General features: G+C 49.9%; 2 protein-coding genes across 2 annotated transcripts; one reads left to right on the top strand and one right to left on the bottom strand.

Annotated features, from left to right (window-relative positions):
* The first annotated feature begins 261 nt into the window (after positions 1-261).
* On the top strand, positions 262-15,310 carry Pink1 (PTEN induced kinase 1). Its single transcript, XM_004850472.4, has 8 exons — positions 262-741; positions 6,508-6,792; positions 7,135-7,235; positions 10,288-10,470; positions 10,981-11,144; positions 11,972-12,099; positions 12,354-12,590; positions 13,880-15,310. Exons 1-8 carry the CDS (start codon positions 355-357, stop codon positions 14,135-14,137), a joined length of 1,743 nt encoding a protein of 580 aa, XP_004850529.1. The 5' UTR covers positions 262-354; the 3' UTR covers positions 14,138-15,310.
* Positions 15,311-15,773: 463 nt separating this feature from the next.
* On the bottom strand, positions 15,774-25,626 carry Ddost (dolichyl-diphosphooligosaccharide--protein glycosyltransferase non-catalytic subunit). The gene is made up of 11 exons (XM_004850474.4): positions 25,284-25,626; positions 24,968-25,078; positions 19,999-20,085; positions 18,732-18,835; positions 18,496-18,590; positions 18,156-18,249; positions 17,745-17,893; positions 17,191-17,338; positions 16,526-16,646; positions 16,271-16,377; positions 15,774-16,186 (listed from the first exon to the last, which is right to left on the bottom strand). Exons 1-11 carry the CDS (start codon positions 25,435-25,437, stop codon positions 16,037-16,039), a joined length of 1,320 nt encoding a protein of 439 aa, XP_004850531.1. The 5' UTR covers positions 25,438-25,626; the 3' UTR covers positions 15,774-16,036.
* Positions 25,627-25,638: the final 12 nt, after the last annotated feature.

Here is a 25,638-nt window from a genome sequence, read left to right as displayed (position 1 = left end):
TCAGCCTCCTGTTGGGATTACAGATGTGCATCACCACACCCCGCTGCCTTTATCTATAAAACTGACATTTGTCTCACTGGTAGGAAGGTTAATAAATATTTGTTTTCCTTCTCAATTTCTCGATTCTGGTCAGGAGCAGCGATGCTTACAAGTAGAAGGACCTGGCAACCTTCCATCTGGGTTGTCCAAAATGCAAATCAGCCCGAGGCCCTCGAGCCCCAGCCAGGGAACTGGCGCAGGCGCCGCCCCGCCCACCAGTGACTGCTGAGGCTGCGCGGAGGAACCGCCCAGAAGTTTGTTTTCACCTGAGGCCCAGACGCTGGTGGCGGCAGCGGGACCGGTCGCGGCTCCACCATGGCTGTGCGACAGCTGCTGGGCCGCGGCCTGCAGCTGAGTCGAGCACTGCTGCTGCGCTTCACGGCCAAGCCCGGCGCGGCCTACGGCTGGGGGCGGCCTGGCCCGGCGGCAGGTTGGGGTCGTGGAGAGCGCGCGGGCCGGGCCCCGGGGCTCGGCGCAGAGGCGCGTGGGTTCGGGCTCGGGCTCCCCGAGCGCTACCGCTTCTTCCGCCAGTCGGTGGCCGGGCTGGCGGCTCGACTGCAGCGGCAGTTCATGGTGCGGGCCCGGGGCGGCGCGGGCCCTTGCGGCCGAGCGGTCTTTTTGGCCTTCGGGCTGGGGCTGGGCTTCATCGAGGAAAAGCAGGCAGAGAGCAGGCGGGCAGCCTCAGCCTGCCAAGAGATCCAGGTGAGCCCGGGACTGGGTGCGGGGGCAGGAGTGGGCGTGTCTTGTGGTGGGTGGGGCTAAGAGCCGGGGCGGGATTGGTGGGCGGACCCTGAGCCGGGGTTGGCTGGGCTATGGTTGGGGCCAGATCCTGAACCGGGATGGAGCAGGACTAGAGGGCAGGTGTAGCCAGCAGCCCAAGCCAGGGATTTGGGGGCGGGTCTGTGGGCGGGCCCTGAACCTGGGACGGGCCGGGATTAGGGGAGGGGCGGGACAATCTGCAAAAGCGACTAAATGCGTGGGCGGATCTTGGTTGGAAAGTAGGAATGTGTCGTGGAGAGGCGCTGTGCTTTGAGCTGGTGGTGGGTGCAAGTGGTTTGGGAGGAGATTAAGGTCCTTGAAAATAACCAGTTAAAATTGATTTCGGGGCCGGGGATTTAGCTCTGGCACTGCGCCTGCTTTGGAAGCTCAAGGTCCTGAGTTCGATCCCCGGTACCAAAAAAAAATTGACTTATTTCACCTTTACTGATGGTTTGGTGTGAGACCAGCAGCTCACATTTCCTTAACTGTTTCCTTTTGTCAAACAGCATGTTTTGGAAAATATGCTATTTATAACACCAGTTGCATCATGGTAAATGACTTTGTGTAAATTTTCTAAAAATGTAATGACAGCTGTCATAACTCTTACCCCTTGAGGTAGCTGTCATCCCCAGTTTGTGGAGGAGGACATGTACTCAGAGAGGTGAACTGACTTGCTCAGACACAGCTAATAAAGGTGGTCCCCGAAATCTGGCTTTCCAAAGTCTGCCCTCAACCACTGATCCAGGCTGCCTAGTTTAGCCAAATGTTTAATCAGTGACCACTGAAACTGCAGTAAAAACTACCAGCAGCAGGAGAAAACAGCAGGCCTAACGTTTTAATTAAATCGTGTAGACTTACCACTGGTAACTGCAAACATAGGGGGTGCTAGGCTTTTTTTTTTTTTTTGGTACCGGGGATCGAACTTGGGACTTCCTGCTTGCAAGGCAGGCAGCGGAACCACTGAGCTAAATCCCCAGTCCAAACTGTCACCTTTTTTTTTTTTTTTTGGTACCAGGGATCGAACTCGAGTCCTTGCGCTTTCGAGGCAGGCGGTGGAACCACTGAGCTAAATCCCTGGCCCTGCTAGGCTTTTTAAATGTTTAAAATAAATAGCTCAGAGATTTCTGTATTTGCTCCACCATCTAGTATCAGGTTTTCAGACAAAACAGAACGAGTAGGGTGTGTATATTTAGAGAGAGGGATTTATTTTAAGAACTTGGCTCATTATGGGCTGGCAAATCTTAAAGTCTGCAGGGCAGGCCAACAGGGCAGGTTGCAGACCCAGGGAAGAGCCAGACTTTGGTTCAAATTTGAAGGCTGCGACTGCCAGAATTCCACCCTCTTCAGAGAGGTCGGTCCTTCCTGGGCCTGGGAACCACTCATGTGAGTAAGTGTAGTCCTGAATTTTACAGACAGGGCCGAAGGGGTAGAGGATGTAGTGATGCACCAAGGACACAGCAGGCTAAGGACCAAGCAGCCTTCCTGTTCCTGGTTCCCAGCCCAATTCTTGTTTCTCTTCAGCAGTGTCTTGTGTTTGATTGAGCTTTTCCCAGTGTGGGCTGACAGGTGAGGTCTAGCCTGGTGCCCAACCCTTGTTCTTTCTTGTCTTTTGCTGCCACTTAGCTGACAGAAACCAAGGATGGGAAATTTAACAAATCCTGCTTAAAACAAAGGAGATTTTTTTTTCCCTTTTACTTAGATTAATCCACCTAAGTTTACCATTCACATGTCCTTTTCTTACACTGTATCTGTTGCACCCAGCGAGAAAGAACCAACCAGAGACCGATATTAAGTCCACACAGGAGTTTATTACTGGCCGGGAACTGAGCAGAGCATCGGACCTGAGTCCTGACTGGGGGAGATTAACATATTTTATATACCTTTGGGGCCAGCAGTTTCTAGGCCCTGCTATGGGATAGAACCAGCAAAGCAAGCAAAAGGTACAGGAGCAGAACGTCCTGTCGCTAGAACATTTGTAAAACAATAGTTGATTAATTGTTGTTTCTAAGAGACTCTCTAAGGCGGGGAGGTTTCTAAGCTTCCTCCTTCTGAGTTCATCTAAAGGGCAAGCAGGTGGGTCAAGCAGCAATATGGAGTCTGTCTTGTTAGCTAGGGTCCTTCAGTATCCTCCTGTATCTTAAAATTTTTAATTAGTTACTCATTAATTCTACATTGAAAAGTCAGGCATTTGACTTCTCTTGAACAAAATCACCAGATTGGTATTTCTGGTATTACTAAAATTGCGTGTCGTGTCAGACTGGAGTAAAATCATAATTGTTCTCTATTCCTAGATGGAGGCATGTTTAAAAAGAAACAAACACAAACAAAAAGAACAGCTCAGTGGTAGAGTGCTTGCCTAGCATACACGAGACCCTAGGTTTGATCCCAGCACCCAAAAAAAAAAAAAAAATCCAGTCATAAGTGGATGGTAATATAAAATGGAAAATAATTTAGCAGTTTCTTACATTAAACATGCATTAAATATACGACCTGTTCCTTGCAGTCATGGACATTTACCAGAGCAATTAAAACCATGTTCATACAAAAGCCTGTTTACAAGCAGCTGCAATGGAAAACAGTGTGGTGATTCCTCAAATATTAAAAACAAAATTATTATATTCAGAAATTCCACTTCTGATTGTACACTCGAAATAATTGACAGCACAGACATTAACATATTTATATGACCATGTTCATAGCAGCTTTATTTATAATAATCAGGAGATGAAAGTGGCCTAGGTGTCCTTGGCTGGTAAACAGGTAGACAATGTGTGTGTGCACACAATAGAATGTTACAGTTCCTCCTCAAAAAAGGAAGAAAATTCTGACATGTGCTGCAACGTGGGCAAACCTTGAAGTCAAATGGTGTGCAGTTCCCTTATGAGAGGTTCCCAGAATAGATTCAGAGACAGAAAATGAAACAGTGGTTCCAGGCAGGGTGGGAGGGAGAACCAGAGTTCCTGTTTCATCGATACACAGTTTCAGGTGTTTTGTTTTGTTTTGTTTTGTTTTGTTTTGTTCCAGTGCCCGGGATCAAACTTAGGATCGTGCAGCTTGCAAGGCAGGCACAGCACAACTGAGCTAAATCCCCAGCCCCACAGTTTAAGTTTTGCAAGATGAGAAAAATGTCTGGAGTGATGGTGATGGTGTCTGCGCAACACTGTGGATGTGCTTCATGCTGCTGAACCACATACTTTGGAGTGGTAGTCAGCTTTCTGTCACCATATGAAAATATTGATGGGCTAGGGATTTAGCTCAGTGGTGTCCCTGCCTGCCTCGAAAGCACAAGGTCCCAAGTTTACTCCCCAGAACCAAAAAAAAAAAAACAACAAAAAACAAAACCAGAAAATATTGGTAAAGGTGGCTTAAAGGAGAAAGGGTCACTTTGGCTTGTACAGAGCTCTCAATCCATGGTTGCTCAGTTCCCTTTGCTTCTGGACCCGCAGTGAGGCCGAGCAGCATGGCTGGGAAGCATGGGTGCACTCAGGGCAGGCAGGAGGTGAGTGAGCCGGGACATCGTCCAATAATCCACCAAAGCTTTGTGACCCAATCACCTTCCAAAAGCCATGTCAAACCATGAGCTGTTTGGGGGACATTTTAGATCCAAACCACAACAAATGGAAGTGCTGGCACACGTCTGTAATCCCAGCATTCAGGAGTTTGAGGCAGGAGGATTGCCAGGAGTTCAAGTCCAGCCTGAACTACATAGTGAGATACTTGCCCCCCCCCAAAAAAAAACAAAAGTAAGGGTCAGGGATTTAGCTCAGTGGCTCTACTGCCTGCCTCACAAGCACAAGGTTCCGAGTTTGATCGCTGGTACCAAAAAAAAAAGTTTAAAAATTATCTTATTTTCAAAATCATGGTTGATGTGGGATTATTCTATAAAATTTTGCTTCTGCTCCGTGGAATTTATAAAATGTATTGGTTTCCCGGTGTGGTGGCACATACCTGTAATCCGAGCACTTGGGAGGCTGAGGCAGGAGGATCTCCAGGAGTTCCAGGCCAACTTGGACTACATAGTGAGTTCAAGGCAAACCTGAACTACATAGTAAGACCCTGTCTCAAAAAACAAATAAAAAACCCCAACTTATTGGCTAGGAAAGATAGGGAAGATTAGACTTTTTTTTGAGACAGGACCTTGCTATGTAGTTGAGACTAGCCTTGAACTCACGGCAGTACTGCCTCAGCCTCCCAAGTGCTGGGATTACAGGTGTGTGCCACCACTCCTAGTTTAGACTTTCATTTTTATTAAAAAGTTCAGAGTTACTGTGTAATGTATATCTACTGAGTGCTTTAGGAATTCTCCAGAAGGAAGTTGCCATGGGCTAGGTCATCATGGTGGCTTCTTGTAGAGGAAGGAGCTTGGGTTGAGTTTGATGAGGGAATAGAGATGTGCCAGGCAGAGCAAGACTGAGGACATGAGGGGCACCGGGTGGTATGAGCAGGAGTCTACAGAGAAGTGGCTGAAAGCTCAGGCTGACAGGCTCAGCCTAGTCAGGCAAAACTGCAGGACAAGGCACTGTTGTCCCTTGGCATCCACAGGATATTGGTTCCAGGACCTCCTCCAGATACCAAAACCCCTGGATGCTCAATTCCCTTATAAAAGATGGGCTAGCATTTGCATAGACCCTGCCCGGGTCCTCCTGTAAATCATCTCTAGGTAACTTATAATGGCCATATAATGTAAATGCCATGCATATAGTTATCATAGTACATTGTTTATGGAATAATGACAAAACATTCTATACATGTTTGGTACACTTGTAGGTTTTTTTTCAAGTATTTCCCATCCACAGTTGGCTGAATCATAGGTGCAGAACCTGCAGGTATGGAGGGCTGACAGTATTTGGTAGCCTGCTAAGGGGCACTCACTTTGGACTTCTCTGCGATCACACAGTCCCTTCACTGCCCTCTGGGCCAGATTGCATGGCACTGCTTCATATATCACTTCCCTGTTCCCAACCCCAAGAGAAGGCTTGGGTACTAAATGCCCCTGGCACTCAAGGGTGACTGACTGTGTATTTGGAAAGGAAGAGGTCACCAGATCAGACCATTTGAGAACACAAGTGGAGCCTGGGTGATGAGAAATGACATCACCACCTGGAGCAGGGACCAGCCCAGAGATTGGGAAATGGGCTGTAGGTCCCAGCCCTGCGAAGTCCCAGCACTCCCACCCAGCCTGCTCCCGTCAGCACTCTCACATGCACACTCATTGCCTTTCTGAGCAGTGCTAGCTGGGCAGCACCCGCCAGGCCCAGCTGGGAAGATAGCACTCAGTGACTCAGCTCACAGCTACTCTTGATCTTACCCATCCCTGCCAAGGCCACCTGGGGTCCCTGTTGATCCCACAGCCCTGGTAGCCATCCCAGAGCTGTCAAAGTCTTCAGAGAGCTGTTTCCAGACAGCCCAAGGCCGCAGGGACAGTGAGGCCCACAAAAGCAGCTGCGAGGCCTGGAAGTTCTCACCTGCTTGCTGACTTGCAGTGCTGTGTCCAGTATGCTCTGATCATGGCTCAGCAGAGTGGGAAAAAGATTATTCCAAACAGAGACAGAAGCAGGGCCTGCACCCAGGGTGAGCAGTCAAACCCAGGGTGGGTGTTGTGACTGGCTCTCGATCCTACCTGTGAGGACCCAGCCTCACTATACCTCTCTCCACTCTCTTTGCCTTCACCTGGAGCCCCCTGGTCATGGTGGGTTTGTTTCCTCACAGGCAATTTTTACCCAGAAAAACAAGCCAGTTCCTGTCCCGCTAGACATGCGATGCTGGCAGGGCTTCCGGCTGGAGGACTATCTGATTGGACAGTCCCTTGGCAAGGGCTGCAGTGCTGCCGTGTATGAAGCCACCCTGCTTACATTACCCCAGTACCTAGAGAAGACAAAGAGCACCAGGCTGCTTCCAGGGAGAGGCCCAGACGTCATCCCACATGGAGAGGATGAACAGGCTGCAGGGGCCCCAGCCTTTCCCCTCGCCATCAAGATGATGTGGAACATCTCGGTAAGGACAGGCCCCGTCCTCTTTCTCCAAATGCCCATCTAAGTGGACCTCCTGGTGGGTTTTTTTCCTTGAAGTAGATGGAAAAGGACATAGCTTCTCCACAGACAGGGTACTCTGTGGTTAGGCTTCCTTGTTCATTTACATGAGATTCTGAAGCTGCATGCTGCAAATTATCCCCACAGTTTACCCAGGGATCAGGCTCAAAGGCAGATTTGAGAGGTTATCTTATCTGGAAGGTCAAAGCCAGTTCAGGAAGCAGCTATCTGGTCCAGATTACAGGTGGGGCTTGGAACTTGCCTTCCATCCGGACTGTGTAACACTGGCTGCATTATACTGTTCCAGGCGGGCTCTTCCAGCGAAGCCATCTTGAGCAAAATGAGCCAGGAGCTGGTCCCAGCTAGTCGAGTGGCCTTGGCTGGGGAGTATGGAGCAGTCGCGTACAGGTAAGTGCCTGTAAAGAGCAAGTGCCTTTGAGAGCACAATCTCCCTGGTCCCCAGCATTCCGCACAGTGTGTCTGACCAGCCACACAGCAGACAATAAAGGCCTAATGCACACTGATCTCAGATCAGTGTGTGGACAGTTGATCTTGGGAAAGACTGACAATCTCCTGACCCCATTTAGCAATGCAGACTGCTAATTCACACAGGGAGACAAGGTCCTGCCCAGTTCAGAATGCTGATAAATAGAGGTCTCTGATTTTTGTGATCGTGCACAGGTGCAGTGCCACCTAGTGATACAAATGAGCCCTGTTCCTGTAGGAAGAAGCACTCCACCAAGATCCTCAGCGCCTGCTGATGCAGAGATGTGTAAAAAGTCCATTCCCCAAGAGTGACGCCAGAGCCCCTCAGGTATTGAGCAGAGAGCCCAGGGCACAGAGGCTGAGGGAGCCCAGAGGAGGAGGAAGAGGGGCCCTTCAGAAGGCTTCTCAGAGGGACAGTTGATGCTGCCTTTGGAAGGATGACAGCCATTATCTAGGTACAGGACAGGAGGCACCTGCAGCAGAGGGAGGAGCACATGGACTGCTGCTACACTTCAGCTCATAAATCTACAGGTGGCGATGCCTGACGCTCTTGCTGGTGACAGAGGGGACACTCATGCTCCCCTTAACATTTGAACCCCATGGTGGAGGGGGTGCTGCAGTTCTGGTGATTTATGGAGGGCTGGTTTATAGAACTTAGTTCTGTCAAAAGCAAGGAGACAGAATTGGAAACTTAGCGACCCCACATGGAAATCCTAGCCTGGGAGGCTGCAGTGAGACTGAGGCTGCAGCCGAAGGGAGCAGCTGCTGGGGTGGCTTAGAACTGCAGTCCTTGCTGCCTCCTAACTCTGCAGAGAAAAGCACACACCTGAGCGTCAGCTACTAGGGCTTAGAGGAGCTGCAGATGGTTCCTTTTGCCCTGGCAGCATTGGCCTCCCTTTAAGTGTTGTCATGACATTTGTTTGTTTGCCCCAGTTCTGTCAGTGCCTGTTGGGGTGGCTGGGGCAAGGGTGTGAGCTGAGGTGCTGCTGGGTCTCAGGAGACACTCTTCCCTGAGACCACTCTGTGGGCAGCACCGCCCAGCCTTTGCGCTCTGAGGGGCCTGGGATGCAGAGCCTCTGTGATCTGATCCCTTCCCTGCTTCTCCCACCTTATTTCTGCCCTTCCCCATCTTTACGCTGCCCCCCACATACGGAAGTCCACAGGACTTTTCTCAGTGGAGTAGGGACATCCCGACAGTCCCAAGTGTGCAGTCAGCTGTACCCGTATAGGTCTCAGTTCAGACACCTCACATACCTCTCCAGCACAGCCCCAGCTCTGCCTCCGCACTCCCGTGACATCTGCTGGGGCCAGGCAATCTCACTGCGGTTCTGCTTCTCCCTCCTGCCCAATGGCATGAGCCATGCTGCATGGAACAGGAGCACCCCAGGGTGACACAGAGGGAGCAGACAAGAGCATGTGTGGGCTGAGTCCACAAAGCTCAAGGGGCAGGCCAGGTGTCTTGCTCTTCAGCATCATCTGGCCTTGCCTCTGGGCCTTGCTGTGGTCTCTCTTCACCATCAGCATCTTATCTCCTCCCCTGTGGCTGGTTGTTGCTGTTGACCTTCAACTTGCACCCCTCTGGCTTTCTGTGGCCCAGTGAAGTCCTGGAGTGTTCTTCCACCTCAGCTCCATCGTCATTGGCAGGCTTCTTCACTGTACTCCTAAAGAGAGGATCTACCTGTCCTGTCCCTTTTTCCACTGACCATCTGATCTCTGGTGTGCCTGTAGGCACACTGCCCTTGGTGCAGGTGCCCACCCTTGGTCCAGTCAGCTTTGATTGAGAGGTGGGGCTGGCACACAGCCCTCAGACCCACCCTGTCCAAGGTGGACATTGTGCCTCCGAGGGTTTGTGGGCGGGCTTCCAGGAGGAAAGGACAGAACAAATAGATCATATCACAGCTACTAACTGTATGTGTCCACTTCTGCATTCACCAAAGACAATGCTAGAATCTGAAACCATGGAAACTATTTAAGCAGCATCCCTGTCCTTCATTATTTAGTCAGTGAGTGTCCCTCTCCTGTTAGACTGCGAACCCATGAGGACAGGACTCTGGCCTGTTGTCTGCTGAGCTCCACAGCATGCTAGCACAGTGTCCAGTACCTAGTGTGGTAACAGTAAATGTTAGTTGAATCAGTAGTAGTAACAGCCAATATTTGCTGAGTGCTTACTGTGCTGACCATGATTCTAGGCACTTGACATGTATTACCAGCCTTATACAGCATGCCCCTGCCTTATGCCCCTTTGCACTTGGCACTGAGCCCAGAGATAAATGACTTGGCCAGGAACTCACAATGGCAGACCTGGAATTCAAAGCCAGGTTGTCACAGGGTCCCTTGACCACTGTGTTCTGCCATATGGGAGGGAGGGAGGAATGGATGGATGGATGGACAAAATGGGATGAAGGACGGAGTTACTTTTCCCTTGTTGCGGAGACAAAATATCTGATACTCAAAGTTAAAGGAGGAAAGGTTTATTTAGCTCACTGTTTGTAGAGGTTTCAGTCCATAATTGGCTGGCTCCAAGGCAGGGTGGCATGGCAGAGGGGCAGTAGTCCATGGCGGCAGAACATGGCAAAGGCAACAAGGGACTTTAACAGTGTCTTTCTGCCCCTTTTATCTTATTCAGAGAACCAGGATTAGGGTGGTGCCAAACCAGTCACTCATGTATACTGGTTTAGTAATCACAAGCCCTTAATCCCAGCACCATACACTCTAAATTCAGCCATCTCTAAAAAATAAAGCCCTATCTCGCCTGCATGAGGCTTTGGGGGGACATCTAAAATAAGCCACAGGGGGCATGATCCTCATTGGATTTTTGTCCCCAACACCATGTATAATACCCAGAATAGCACATCTATGGTAAATATTTGGTAAATAAATGAGTGCAAGTATTTGTTGGGGCCGTAGATCATTTCCTTTTCTAACTGGTGTCTCTGATGCTGGCCTCATACATTTGTCTCATCTGACTGAATAGAAAATCCAAGGGAGGTCCCAAGCAGCTTGCCCCACACCCCAACATCATCCGAGTTTTCCGCGCCTTCACCTCCTCGGTGCCACTGCTGCCAGGGGCCCTCGATGACTACCCAGATGTGCTGCCCCCTCGTCTCCACCCCAAAGGCCTAGGCCATGGACGCACACTGTTCCTCGTTATGAAGAAGTAAGTGGCAGGGGTATGGCAGGACCTGGGGGTTCCTCTCCTTCCCAATGGGAGCTTCCCTGTTGTTGCAGTGCTTCCTTGGCTTCAGGGAGGAACAGACCAGGCAGCAGGTGTGCATTGCCCTAGATGGAGAGCACTTTCCCTTTAGGGTCCATTCTCAGGGAAGCTAAACTCCTCTTCCTCCAGAGCATCCTTCTCACCCAGTGCTTTGGGTACATTTGCCTGCTCCCCTTTCTCCATGGCTTGCCCTGCCTAAAGAGATGCTCCTCCTTCCTCACCCCTGGAACCACCGATCTCTGCTGCACTGGGTGTTTGAGGAACCAAGTGGCTGTACTGTTACTTTGAACCTCTGGAGCCTCAGCTCTGACTCCCTAGCTTTGGGATGGTGGTTGGGTGGCAACAGAAAGGATATGTAGGAGAAAAATCCAGAAGCCACAGGCAAGTGAAGAGGAAAGGCTCAGATGCTAGGGATTTGGCTGTGTGATAGCCAGAGGCCCTGTCCTCTCCCAGCTATCCCTGCACCCTGCGCCAGTACCTTCACATGAGCACTCCGAGCCCCCACCTGGCCACTGTGATGACCCTGCAGCTGTTGGAAGGTGTGGACCATCTGGTTCAGCAGGGCATTGCACACAGAGACCTCAAGTCTGACAACATCCTCGTGGAGCTGGATGCAGGTAAGCACCTGCGCCCCTCACACCTCTACAGGGAGCATGGAGGGCAGCGCTGGGCTTTTCACGCTGTCCTAAGTCAGATCCAGGGGACAGATGACCATGCTGTAACAGTTCCTAAATTCCTCTCTGTTGTCCCATTACAGATCAAGAGCCTTGGTGCTGCAATTTTTCTTGACTAAAAAGAGGCAGACTTTAGCTCAATAAGAAGAATAAGTTTCAAGCAGTGAAAGCTGTCCAAATGCTGCCTCTGGCAATAATGACTTCCCCATCACTGGGATCATTTGAGCAGAGGCCACCTGCCTGGGAGTACTGTTAAAGTGATTCATACATATGATGAATCTTTAAACTAGAGATTTTAAAATAATTAAATGTGCAACTAAATGACTAAAGGAACTGGCTTTTTAAAGGAGCTATGTGAATCCTTTTACAAATAACTACTTCCTAATGTAGCTGTTTCTTAGATTTATTGGGATTTTGAATTCAAATCCAAGACTGCTGGAGTTTAAGTGCCCTTAGAGATTATCTGAGCCAAACACCAGCTCCTTTCCAGGGATAGATCTGGTTACTTGAAAATTATTTAGGTAGAGCCAGAGTCTTTTATCTAGCCCTTTGCCCGAGCATTTTCTTCCCCAAGGCACTTCCGCATCCCTGCCACATCAGCTTTCTAGCAAGCAGACTCCCACCCAGGCCTTGCTGGCCTGCACTCCTGGATCAACACAGACCCTGTGAGCCCAGCTCACCCAGACGTCGTGGTGGTTTTCCAGAGGGACCCAGGCAGCCTGTCAAAGGGAAGGAGGAGACTGTGCTTACCTCGGCCCCCTCCTTTGCAGACGGCTGCCCCTGGCTTGTGATCTCTGATTTTGGCTGCTGCCTGGCTGATGAGAACATCGGCCTGCAGTTACCTTTCCCCAGCTGGTACGTGGATCGGGGCGGGAACGGCAGCCTGATGGCTCCTGAGGTGAGTCCCTTTGCACATCCTCCACCAACACTCTGTTCTCACAGTGAAGGGACAGACATGCAGCTTCTTCCCTGCCACTTTGCTTCAACGCAGGTCTCCCTAATGTTCCTGGAGATGTGAGTTTTTCAGGCAGCCTCAGCAGGTCCTTGTGGGTCTGAGTCACAGCCCACTCAAACCCCTGGCTCTGGTGACACACGGGAGCATGAACTGTAGACTTGCCAGCATGTGAGTCTCACCCTCTGCTTCCCGAGCAGGTGTCCACGGCGTATCCTGGCCCCAGGGCAGTGATTGACTACAGCAAGGCCGATGCCTGGGCAGTAGGAACAATCGCCTATGAAATCTTTGGGCTCACCAATCCCTTTTACGGCCAAGGCAGCACCTACCTAGAAAGCCGAAGTTACCAAGAAGCTCAGCTGCCTGCACTGCCCGAGTCAGTGCCTCTAGACATGAGACGGCTGGTGAGGGCACTGCTCCAGCGAGAGGCCAGCAAGGTGAGGCTGCTCCCAGGCTTTGAGGGGACTGTGTGGAGGGGAAACTTCACTCTGTTCACATCTCAGAGTGAAGGTCAGGTTTGAGCAAGGGCTACAGTGGCAGGCAGAGCATCTGTCTTACACAGGCCAGGGCCAGCTACAGGAGAAAATGGAGTAGAGGTGAGTGTAAACAGAAGTGTGTCAGTCACCTTTCTGCTGGCTGGGACAAAAATACCTGACATACAGTTTTAAGGAGAAAACGTTGATTTTGGCTTATGATTTCTAAAGTTTCAGCCCATGGTCAGCTAGATCCAAGGCAGAAACACCATGGCAGAAGGGCATAGTGGAGGAAAGCTGCTCAACCCATGGCAGCAGGAAGCAGAGTTGGAAAGAGCCAGAGAAAAGATGCACCTTTCAAAGGGACACCCCCAGAGACCCTCCTTCCTCCAAACAGGCCTTGCCTGCTAATAGCATATTCAGCTGTGCAATCAGCAGTGGGTTAATCTGCCAATGAGATCAGCACCTCAATACCTGAGTCTTGGGGAACATTTGTATTAAACTATAGTGTGGGTGTAAAGAAGCTGGTCACCAAACCATTAGTCAGAATTCTAACAGTCCCACTTCTTGGCTTTCATAGTTGCATAGGAAGTTACTCAGAGAGAAAATGATGCATTTTTGAGGTACGTTTAATAGTGATGTAGCATGTGTAAACAGCTGAGATCTAAGCAGAGAGATGGGAAAACATCTCCAGAGAGGAGACCTGGCCACTGTGAAATTAACATAAAGGCAAGTCTGTGTGAAGCCATAATTGGAGTGGCAGGTCCATCCAGGTGCTGCTGAGCAGAAACAGCCCAGGCATCCTGGCCTCACACCGCTGTTACCATTTACTGGTGCCCTCTCACTGCACACACCTCCTGGGTCACAGTGGAGCTTGTAGAACAGCAACTACACCCAGTTAGGAAGTGATGAGAATGTACCTTGCCTTGAGCAGGGACCAGACAGCCATACACAAGAGGCATATGGACCCTCTCAAATGGACGGTATTCCACCCAAGCTTTTGCCCCCATGCACAGCTGTACAGGTGGAAAAGCCTGAAGCCCAGTAGGTGGCAGCTAGTATTGGTCAGCTGAGGAAGGGAATCAGGAGGGGCAGAGGGTGGAAGAATTGGATTGGGAATGCCCTGAGGAAGATGAAGGGACTGACATGTGGCTTCTTCCCTGCCACTTTACTTTAACCTGGGTCATTAATGAAGCAAGTGTGGGCTGAATGCTTGTCCAACTGTTCTAAGCCTGTTTCCCTTACTGTTGCAGAGACCATCTGCCCGAGTGGCTGCAAATGTGCTTCATTTAAACCTCTGGGGTGGAGACATTCTAGCCTTTAAGAATCTGAAATTAGACAAGATGATCAGCTGGCTCCTCCAGCAGTCAGCTGCCGCACTGCTGACTGACAGGCTGACAGAGAAGACCTGCATGGAAACGAAGCTGAAGACCTTGTTCCTGGCTAACCTGGAGTGTGAGGCGCTCTACCAGGCGGCCCTCCTCCTCTGCTCGTGGCGGGCAGCTCCCTGACTACAGCTGGCACATTACTAAACGACTTGGCAGCATCTGTGTGCTGACGGTGTGTGAGTGCGAGGGAGGGGCTTGGCTGGTAGGGTGCAAGTCAGGAGAAGCTGGTGTGGGGGCTGGTCAGCCAGAGAAGGCTTCAGGTTTGGCCACCGGGAGGAACTGAGTCGAACTTTAGTCTGTGGTCACTGACTCCAGCTGTGTGGTGTCCCATAACCTGTGTGGACTTAAGCTGTCCTGCCTGTGAAATCAAGACGCTAGTCTAAACGAGGCATTGGCAACTCCTGGAGAGGGCCAGATAGTACATTAAGTTGTTATAACTACTCAATTCTGTCATCAAAGCACGAAAGCAGCCTATGTAAACACATGAGGATGGCTGCATCCCAGCAAAGCTTCATTTATGGGCCCTCAAATTTGATTTTCATGTGTCTCCAAGTTCTTCCATTTTTTCAACCATGAAGAAGCATGAAAACCTTATACTTGGTGGCCAGATTGCCAACCCCTGGTCTAGACACCTTCACAAGACCTAAGTCTAAAAAAATAATGCTAACTGATCACTAGGTCTCTTTATCAACGCTAAAGATGAGAGTTCTCTGCATACAGATCCAAAGGAACGCATTCTCTGCACCAGTGGAGAAGTTACACTGGGTGCCTCTGCTGCCCACCAGAAAGCCTCATCTTAAAACCCCAGGTCTGTCCTCACAGATCTCCCAAAGTGAACACCATCTGATCTGTTAGAGCAGCTGTGGTGAGGGGCTTGGACCTATGCCTGGATCAGAAAGGATCTAAGCCAAGACGGTGTCTGTGGGTGGTGGAGGTTGTAACATTCACCCCCAGCTCCAGGGATGGGCTGTGGCTTGTCTGCAAAGGGTGGCCACAGGACCAAGCTGGCATGTGCCTCCTGGGCTGCGGCAAACCTTTGTGCAGGTCAGTATTTCAGGCATCAGCAAGAAGAACTACAAAGGCCAGGAGGTGGCAAACCTGCACACTGATGGGGTGCACCTGAGAAAGCATTCCCATAGTGCTGCCGAATTAATCTGGCTCAGTTAAAATCATGGCTGGAAATTAACAATGTGGTGTTTTAAACTCATTGATTTACCTTTGGACTAACATTTCTTACATGAATTGTGAGACATGAAGCCAAGTTTATAATGCAGAATACATATGTGCCGAACTAAATATCTGACTGAATGATTCTTATACCCTGAAGATTTCACAGGCAGGGGCCCGGGATTTAGCTCAGTGGTTTTGCCGCCTCCTGCACAAGTGCAAGGACCCGAGTTCGGTCCCTGGTACCAAAAAAAAAAAAAAATTTCACAGGCAGATGTCAACATTGAGGAGCATTTTACAAATCTTACAAAAGAATAGAGCTATTCCTTAAAGCAAGGTAAACTTAAACTTTGGGGGTTTTTTTCAACCAAGTAGTTCTCTAATTCCATTAATCCAGAGCTGTCATTTTAAATTTCCCATTTCACTGCTTCCCCACTCCTCCTCAGTGAATTCACAAATTTATTTTAGCCCTTGAGAAGTCAGGATGTGCTATCATTTCAGCTAGACAGCCCAGTTTTTGGCACAAGCAAAAGCAGCCACTTTTGTGGCCGAACAGCAACCCCAGCATCAACAAACCATGACAGGGTCCGGCTGAGGTGTGAGGGCAACGTTTTTTATTTTTGAAATGGGAATGACTGCACTTATTAAAAATGCCATGTGGCAATTCATGGTGGGAAAACACACAAAAATGATTCCCTGACCGCCCCCCCCACCTTGGTACTCAATGCTGCATCTCCCACTGAGGTAAGGCTGTGCCATTTTCTCATGGCTTTAATAACAAAACAAAAACACAACACACACCCCACATAAAAACCCTCTGCCTCCCTGCTGTTTGGAGTCCTGGGCCTCTGCCCCTCAGTCTGACTTCTCTTTCTCCTTCATGTGTAAGAAGACGATGCTGAAGATGAAGAGCCCCACCATCATGGAGAATGCGCTGGCGTAGTAAGGATAGGCCGAGGGGATGAAGCGCTCGTACTGTGTGTGTTGTAGTGGCCTCACTGACACCTGAAACAGGACAGAAGTGGCAGGCCCAGCCGCTGGGAGACCTGAGAAGGGCACCCGCTGACTGAACAGGGATGGCCCACTCACCTGAGTGGAAGAGTACAGGTGCGTGTAACCAAGCCTGTTGTAATCGACTTTGAACTGGAAGACACCGTACACGTCAGGCAACTTGAACTGGACGCTGTACTTGCCACCTGGGGAAGAAGCAACACATTACCAGGAGGGTCTTCCAAGTGCTTCTCAGCCAAGCGTCGTGGGAGCAAGTGTGGGGCACAGGCTGCACTAACACACCCCCCCCCCCCGTGCACACCCCTGGCCTGCTCTGGCAGGAATCACATTTACCTTTCCTCTTCAAGAAGGTCCGCACAAAAGGATCGATGCGGACAAACTCCAGCTGAATGTCATCACCATCAAAGGGAACCCATCTGCCATTGGAGAGCTGCTCAATCACGATGCTGTACTCCTGAGACAAAAGGCTGGGTCAGCCAGGGTGACAGTGGCTGCAGGTGCATCACAGTGCCTTTAATTCCCACCCTCCTGTCTGACCACAGTGCCCAGAAGGCCTGGTGGCAGCCCTGCCTCATCATGGTCCAAGGTAATTAGCACAGAATCCAAAGCTGAAAGCCTTCTGCATCCCCAAATACACCAGGCACTGTCAAGCAACGGACACCTGACAGAACCATCCTAAGACCCAAGTGAAATGTCATTTCTCTCATAAATCCCACTTCTTGAGCAGGGTTAAGCGGCACAATCTTTTTGAGTTAAGCAGCTGCAATCCCATAATGACACAGCTTCTTCAAAGAGTCTTCTGTTAGGCTGGTGGTGTAGTGCCAGGCTCTGCATCTCAAAGTACCTACTTTGGGATGCAGGTAAACATACTGATCCTTCTTTATTCCCCTTACCCTGCCCCGTACTTCTGACCTGGCCTGAAACAATTGATGAATGATTTTGAGCTGCACTGATTCAACTTGGCCAAAGCCTCAGGGCCCTTCCCCAAGAGCTCTTACCACTAGGTCGGTGACAGTGTAGGCATTGGGTGGGGCCATCTCACCCACTCGATGATGGGACACAGGCCCCACACGGAGCACACCCTCCTCCTTGAACACCCAGCGCGAGAGGGCCACAGCTAGCTCATGGTTGCCCGTCTGGGGATACCTGCAGGAGGGAAAAGGAGGCCAGGGGTCCTGAGCCAGCCTCTTCCCGGGGGTGCCTGACACCAAGACAGTGCATGTAAGCAAGGACTGTGGTAGGCCTCATGCATCTAGGGGTCCATGGTTAAGGGCAGCACAGAATGATAACAAGATGTGGCTGGTGGTGGTCTGCACAAGTCACAATTTTCTAAAAGGAGTGGTGAAGGTTGGGGTCTTTAGATCTGCCATTACCCTGGAAAGTCTGAAGCGCCAACACCAGCAATAGAGCAACAAGGTCACCTCACAATTTGAAAGTCCCAGAAGGCATGCAGCCTCTGACACTTATAGCTACAAAGCTCTTTCCTCCCCACATACACAGACCACACCTCCCAGTTCATGCACCCAGGCCCCACTCCCACCCCCATGCCCACCTCTGGGCACCAGGCATAGCCTTCTGCACTGCTGAGTTGAAGAAGGCATCACTGAAGAAGTCCAGGGAGCCGCTGAAGATGACCCGGGCGTTGTTCCTGGCCTGGAGCCCGGCGATGAGGAGGGTGTTCTTCCCCACGGCATGGGGATACTGCAACAGAGGAGAGGGCACCCAGGCAGTGCTAAGACAGGCAAAGCCATCAGAGCAAGGGGACAGCACGTGGGACACCTAAGTGTCCCCACCTAGGAAGGAACTAGAGACCACACCATTGCTGCCCGTGTGCCCATTCCTACCACCTGGCCCCTTCATCAGCCTCAGCAATGTGCTTCCTCTTTGTTCTTACTTTCAAATAAAAAAAGCACTGTGCCACTGGGCCTCAGAGCCAGAGGCTCAAGACCACAAAGGCCCTTACCTGAGTGATGGGTTTATCAGGGAAAAAGGAGTAAGAGGTGGACGAGCCCGTCAGGATGTCCAATACCAAGGGATTGTCAGGATCAGCCACCATCCTGAGGAGAAAATAGCACCCCAGCACTGATCCAGGGCTGAGCCCAAAGGGTGTGGGATGGCTGAGGGCCATTTCTTCCCAGGGATAAATCCTTTTCTTAATAGCAGACACTTAGCTCTCCTCTTGCTGTAACAAATCAATCCACCCACATCCTCTGGGGGAAGGAATGCCCCTAAATAATCCTAAATTTGGCTTAGTGGCCCCTTCTTTCCCCCAGGTTTCTGCTGGCCTCTCCCTGCTCACTCACCCAACTCCTCGGAAGAGGATCGGATTTAGAGCTGATTTCCCAACAATGGTCGGGGCTTTCAGCAGGTTCTCGGTATCAGCCACAATGAGCGTATGCTACAAGAAGCAGAGGGAAAGAGGAGGGTTGGGAAGAGGTTCCCTGGGTCAAGAAGTCCCTCCTGGCTCCCTCTGGGTCTCTAGGCTAAGCTGAGCTTTGCTGCACAGGCCAGAAACCCTCAAGGTGACAGGCCTCATTACCTGGCCAAGGTCTGAGACATCATAGTTGTGGTGGTCAATGACAGCCGTTCTCTCCTCATCGAATTCGATCCCACACTCACTGCCCAGCTCTCGAAGAGGGTCACCTACACAGACCCAGGAGATGCCTGGCTGAGCCCTTATGGGTGGGCCAGGCCAAGCAGGGCCACAGCTTCCTTATGGCTCCCAACAACTCCAACACCAAAAACATTTATTGGTATGTTTTAGGCATATATAATGGTAACACTCATTGTGGGGAATTTGCACCTATATATGATACATCCCACCCCCCCCGCCCCCTCCCCTATGTACAAAAGCTTTGTTTCCATTTTTTTCCTTCTATTTTCACTTTTTCTTTGTCCCTTCTTTCCTTTCTCCCTCCCTCCTCCCTTGTTCCCCTTCCCATTTGAACATTTTCTTCCCATTTCCCTACATCTATTATACATTTTAGTCCTTATTTCCACTTTCAGGTTCTCACACCAGAGAAACAATGTGGTATTTACACATGTGTGTCCTATTTATTTCACTTAAGAGTATGGCCTCAAGGGTGGGGGTTTAGCTCAGTGGCACTGCGCCTGCCTGGCAGGCAGAAGGTCCTGAGTTCAATTCCTGATACCGAAGAACATGGTCTTAAGGTGCATCCATTTAGCTAGAAAGGTCAGGCGGAATCTGAGCTGATGAGACAACAGCCTGGGCCTCGCCCTCCACAATACACAATCGTCTACTGCAGCTCAGCCCCTCCGAAGCAAGGGACCACCTTAGCCAAACCCAACCTGGTGAGCCTGGGCTGCTCCACTCCATTATGAGGAAGGTGGCTTTAAAACCTGTCAGTACTGAGAAACATGAAACCAGACTGGCCAGGTGTTCATTGTTGAAGCTGGGCGATCAGCATATGGGGCTAAAGATGCAATTCCCTGCCTACTTCTGGGTATCTCTGAAATTCTCCAAAATAGGAAACAAAATAAAAATCTGTCAAATGCTTTGGGTTCCCTTGACTTGTCATCTTTCTGGAATGGAAGAGCCAACAAAACAAAACAATGAAGAATGCCCAGCCAGGGTTTCCAGCCCTTCGATGACCTATATCTCACTGTCTCTGGTCACAGGAAAGCACAGGTGGGACCGAGTAACAAACAGCCCAGCAGCTCCCTCACTGACTTCCTGGCCAGGGCCAACCCAGCAAATGCCAATTTGACAGCTTCCATCTGTAAAACTCTCCAGGCTCCCTGGGGAAGATGCCAGAAAGCACCAGACCTTCCTAGGCCAGACTTACCGATGTCTGAGCTGGCAGCCACCAGGACACTGCCTCCACCATCAATAAAGGCACTGATGGTCTCCACATTGATGTTGCCTCCAAAATCTGAAAGAAGGCACCAGACACAGTAACCAGAAGGTAGCCTCTCACTGCTGACACTGGGGGTATGGATGACCCTGCAGACTGGCCACAACCAATCAGAGGGGAACCCTTGCAAGCCCAAAATGAAAGGGAAGTCAGGACACCACACCCAATGAAGGGCAGACGCCCATTTTCCCAGAGTGGCAATTCAAAGTAATGGCTGAGATATGAACTTTCAGAGGTTTATGAGCTAGTCAAACATGTGCTGATTCCTTCTGTCAAGTATTTCAGGTCACATATAACAGATTCACTTAGAAAAGCTGCATGTGCCACTCACATTCCCTGGAAGGATGTTACTCAAATGCCATCACCTGTACCCTCATTAGAGACCTTCCTGGCTCACCCAGAGCCTATTGATTTCACTTCATCTAAGCTGTTTGAGAAAAAACAAACCTAAATCTGTGGACAACGCTGTCAATGGCCTGTCATTCATAGGTTTTTCTCTCCCATAACCATACAGATTTATATCCATGTTATCCACAAGAGAATGACTCATACTACTTTTTTCAACATGATCACCAGAAAGGCTCATTAACTTCCAAGCTTTGTGACCGGGCTAGGGATTTAGCTCTGTGGTTCCGCCACCCACCTCGAAAGCACAAGGTCCCAAGTTTGATCCCCGGTACCAAAAAAAAAAAAAAAAAAAAAGAATCAAAGAAATACCAACCTTTGCGACCATGAGATCACATCTCTTGGTCAGTCTGGTCTGATGACTGCCACCAAAGCCTCCAAATGCAAAATTAGGAGTGAGGTTCATTTAGCCTCAAAAGTCTTTCCCAAAGTGAAGTCTAATGTTCAACGTAAGGTAACAGACAGCATGCTCAGCAATTTATTTGTTTGTTAACAGCTAAGTATTTCTGTGTGCTGGGAAGGAAAATAAAGAGGACAATGGGAGAGGAGCTATTGTTCAAGCTTGCTGAGGGAAGCCCTCCAACAAGTGACATTTGAAAAGATATGAGTGAGCCAGGCAGGCACTCTGGGCAGAGGGAACAACATGAGGTGGAGACCACGCTCCCCAGCAGGGAGCACAGAGCAGCTGGGCTGGAGATGCAGACCAGTGAGGTGAGGGACAGTTCAGGAGGCTTCACACTGAGGCGCATGAGGGCTTGGGCAGAGGGGAGCCACCAGAGAATGTGAGCGAGAGGCTGACATAACTTGGTTATGTTTTTAAAGGGTGGTCCTGGGGGACAAGGCAGAAGCAGTGCTGGGTTGGTAGGCCGCTGAGAAGCCCAGCTTGTGAAGAGGGTGTCCCGGCCACATAGGAGTGAGGACCCTTCCCCTAAGGCCTGTGGACAGACTGGATGTGGCTGTGACCAAAAGAGAGGCTTTAAGAACAGTCCTGAAGAGTCTGGCGAGCACATAGAAGGATGGAAGTGCCGATTCATCAAGACCACATGTAGAAGCTTGTCCATTAGATACCTACATGACAGGTGGACCGGAAGCAAAGTGACTATAAAGATGTGCAGAGGTGAGCAGCCCTCTTTCCTGGATCTTCAAGAAAAAACACTTCAGGTGTAAAGAGATCCCCTGCACCTGGGAACTCTGCCTCTTAGCACATCTGGAAAGCGAACTAGGGACTCTCCTACAGAAGCCAGCACGCTTAAGTCAAAAACAGCTTCTTGGCACAGCACAGTAGCTTTCCACCTGGAGCCATGTGGCCCCCCTGGAGGTCTCTGTCTGGAGACATTTTCGGGTGTCATAATGTTGGGGAAGTAGTTACTGGCATCTGTGGGTGGAGGCCTGTGATGCTGCTAAACACCCTACAGTGCCCAGGGCAGCACCCACCACAAAGAAGGTCAAAGGGGCTGCTGCGAAGGGCTAGAGGTGAAGCTCAGTGGCATCGCGCCTGCCTCGAAAGTGCAAGGTCCTGAGTTTGATCCCCAGTACCAAAAAAAAGAAAGAGGGAAGAAGGGAGAGAAAGAAGTAGGGGGGAGGGGTAGAAGGGGGAGGGAAGAGAGAGAAGGAGAGAGGGAGAAGGAGAGAGGGAGAGGGAAGGAGTGGGAAGGAGGGACAAAGAAAGAAAGAGAAAGAAAGAAAAAATTACACTGCTGAGAAACCCCCCGAAAAGAAGAAAAGCAGCTTTGGAACTGAGACAGCCTGGGGTTAACCAGGCAAATCCCTGCACCTTTCAGAGCCCATCTCCCCATCTACAAAACAGGGATCCAGGTCTTCCAGCTGTAGAGCTACAGATCCAGCCCCCTGAGTCATTACTGCATGCAGCCTGGGAGCCTCCTGGTCGCAGGTAAAGCAGAGGACCCACCGGGGCATGGAGAAGGAACAGGAAGAGCCTGCACATAGAGATGAGAAACATGGTCACAGACCACACAGGGTCCCCAGAGCAGGCCAAACCCCTTCACTGAACCCCTAGAAGCCTTCTCCCCAGGGTGCCTCAGAGGATTTCCTTGGACAGTAGCTCCTATTGTGGGACCCACTACCGGGGCAGAAAAGGTCACAAGAGTGATGTGGAGATAGGGGTTTAAATGATGCTGAATCTCACAGAGAGAAAGTTACTCCCTTTCCATTCAAGTTTTCTCCATCAAAGAAAATGTCTTAGTTTAATAATAGAATAGAACTTCCCTACACCTGTTAATATCTGGTTTGAAGAGGGAACCTCAGGCTCAAACCTTCACTAGGCAACAGTACCTGGCTAGAACTTAACAGCACTGCTTTTACTCCATCTACTCACGGAACTTTCTACATATATCAAGTGATGATACTGTCTTCCCTTCCTATTTTCAAAAAGTCGTGATAGTGTGTTCACTATTGATTCCCCTTTAAAATGTTATTTAAGCTGAGTGTGGTGGTGCACTCTTGTAGTCGCAGCACTCAGGAGGCTGAGACAGGAGGATTACCATGAGTTCATGAGCCCATGAGTGTGGGCTACACAGTGAGTTCAAGGGCAGACTGAACTATACAGTGAGACACTCTCTCAAAAAACAATAAAGTTATTTTAGTTTCAATTTTTTTAGGCACGGTCAATTTGAAGAAAAATATTAAGTAATTATTAACACAAGTGATACAAAATTTGGTAGAAATCACATTCTGAAGGAGGTATGCAAATGACTAACTTCTAATGCAGAAAACCCTGTTTTAGGCTCTCTTACATTTCTCCCACCACCAACAGCCTCTCTTGACCTTCTCCCAAACTGTCTGATTTCACTGTTTCTTTCCTTCCCAGTTGACCTCCAGAAGCACACCTTGGATGCTTCCCACCACATCCTCTTACAGTCCAACACAGGGCCTGCTAACTCACTTCCAGTCTTTTATTTTTACTTCTTCAAGGACAGAGTGAAAGCACTCCTCAAGGGCAGGTCCTTACTATCTCACCCCATCCACTGGATCGTGTTTCTTCTAGACTCCCCAAAACTCAACAGATGAATAATCACTCTGCAGAAGGCTCCACCTGCCCAGTCATTTAGAGATTTCAACTTAAATCCAGTCTGGGGTCACATTTGTCCAACTGCTTTTGCCTCCAAAAATCAATTTCAAAGGCTCATGGTGCAGGGAAGTTGGGAAAAGTGACAGGAGCTTGGAGAAAAATATTTCAGGGCTCTGGCAGACCCCAATTTCACAAGGCCTACCGAAAATAAAGTAGCTGCCACCAAAGAGATTTCCTAAACTTCATCAACTGGAGGGAGGGATGGCAGGGGCATCTTACCTAGGCAGGGACAACTTGAGTTCTATGAGAAAAAGATACTCAGATGCAGTAAGAGAATGACAGGCATGTTCACCAAAAATCCATGACAAAAGAGGGAAATACTCAAGAGGAACTGGGGATATTGAGTCAAAAGAAACACTCAAGCCAGTAGTAGTGGTGTATGTCTGTCATCCCAGCAACCTAAGAGGCTGAGTCGGGAGGATTGCAAGTTTGAGACCAGCCTGGGCAACCTAGTGACTGAGACTCAGTTTCAAAATTTTAAAAAGGGCTGGGATGTAGGTCAGTGCAAAAGCCCTGTGTTCAATCCCCAATACCAAAGAAAGCAAAGAAAGAAAAGAAGACCTGAGGGCCTGGGATTTAGCGCAGTGGAACTGCACCTGCCTCAAAAGTGCAAGGTCCTGAGTTCAATCCAGGTACCAAAAAAAAAAAAAAGACCTGAGAAGAGTATGACTCTGTAAAGGCAATGATCTCATCAAGATAAGCATCAGACTTGTTCCCTAAGGCCCTGGGGAGTGTAAGAATATCACTCTCCAAAATAAAGTAGAAATTTTTCACTCTAATAACAACAGAACTGTCCACCAGTAGAGTGGATTGCCTCATAAGATAGTAATACTGAAGTATATATTAGATAATATCATGAAGATATTCCTTGTGTTTAACAATCAGCCCTCTGCTAGGCTGCTGGACATAATCATCCAATGGCAAACAGGGGTGTGGGGGGGTGGGAGTGGTGTTAATTGCTAAGGCTCTTTTGCAGCTGGAGACTATGTATCTATCTGAATTCTTAAGATCAACTACCACACTACACAATGCCTCTTCACATTAATCCTCACTAATCAAACACCAATTCCTCGTTCCACACAAACCCTACTGAGGGCTCTTCCTCTATCAAACCCTTTGCAGAGAAAACTCCCTTCTCGGTAAAGCAGCAGGGCTCTGACTTCCATGGTCGAAGGCAATAGGCAGCAGGTCTAAAGCAACTCCTCACGATTCCAGGAGTGTCTTTTAGGAAAATGGTTCCTTCCTGAACCCAGGTTAGAAATTAACATTTTCCTCTTCTCTGGCAGCAGCAGTGCCAAGACCTGGCAACCCATCCCCAGACCCCAAACACGCCCAAGAACCAGATAAAAGCAATGGATCCGTCCCGAGGCTCGACTCCCGGTGCTGGGGGAAACGCGAATTCCTTACCTTCTACCGAGGGTGAGAAGATAATGAGATTATCATACAGGAACTCTCCATACTTAATGAGAGACAGGCTGGGGTCATCAGCGGTCTTGAAGGTGAGTTCAAAGCCCCGGTCTGCACGAAAAGAAAACAGGGAGCTGAGACAGACGGGACGCAAAGGGAAACGCCTGCTGCATATAACGCGGCCTCACTCTCACTCCAGGCGTGGCCAGACCTAGGCGGTCCGCTCTAGGAAACCGAGTGGGAGAGAGTGGAGACGCTCTAGGAAGCCTTTCCAACACCAGACCCTCACCCGCCTTCCCCTCGGACCCTGCTTTACCCTTCAGGCTCTGGAAGAAAAGCGAGTGCGTATCCCGCAGGTTGAGGTTGTCCAGCAACACTAGCGTTCGGGGACCGCTGGCGCAGACTGAGCCAAGCAAGGGCAGCAGGAGCCATAAGAGGGACCAAGCGCGGACCACGGGGCAGGGATCCATCTTTCTCTTTCTGCCAAAGAATGCAGCACCTGGACACCGGAAGTGTCCCTACGTTATCCAATCACGGCTCTGGGCTGGGAAGCTTCACCCGGAAGTGATGTTGATCACCGCGGCCCGGTATCCAGAGCTACGGATTTGGCAGTCTGGAGCGGGAGCATTCCCGGAAGTGCCCCGGGAAGAGGCTAATTCTCTGCACTCTAT

The sequence above is a fragment of the Heterocephalus glaber genome, unplaced genomic scaffold, assembly GCF_053883595.1.
Source record: "Heterocephalus glaber isolate CG9 unplaced genomic scaffold, H.glaber_assembly_v1.0 deba00001452, whole genome shotgun sequence".
Taxonomy (NCBI): domain Eukaryota; kingdom Metazoa; phylum Chordata; class Mammalia; order Rodentia; family Bathyergidae; genus Heterocephalus; species Heterocephalus glaber.
Note: the sequence above shows the minus strand (reverse complement) of the source record. Positions and strands in the feature narration are given on the sequence as shown.

Bases quoted from the DNA above. Each gene is read 5' to 3' on its own strand.
- Pink1 (XM_004850472.4), top strand. From the start codon at position 355: ATGGCTGTGCGACAGCTGCTGGGCCGCGGCCTGCAGCTGAGTCGAGCA. The intron at 7,236-10,287 runs GTAAGTGCCTGT...CTGACTGAATAG, and splicing joins TATGGAGCAGTCGCGTACAG to AAAATCCAAGGGAGGTCCCA. The intron at 10,471-10,980 runs GTAAGTGGCAGG...GTCCTCTCCCAG, and splicing joins CTGTTCCTCGTTATGAAGAA to CTATCCCTGCACCCTGCGCC.
- Ddost (XM_004850474.4), bottom strand. From the start codon at position 25,437: ATGGATCCCTGCCCCGTGGTCCGCGCTTGGTCCCTCTTATGGCTCCTG. The intron at 20,086-24,967 runs GTAAGGAATTCG...GCCTTCTTTCAG, and splicing joins CTTCTCACCCTCGGTAGAAG to ATTTTGGAGGCAACATCAAT. The intron at 17,894-18,155 runs GTAAGGGCCTTT...CCTCTGTTGCAG, and splicing joins CTGATAAACCCATCACTCAG to TATCCCCATGCCGTGGGGAA.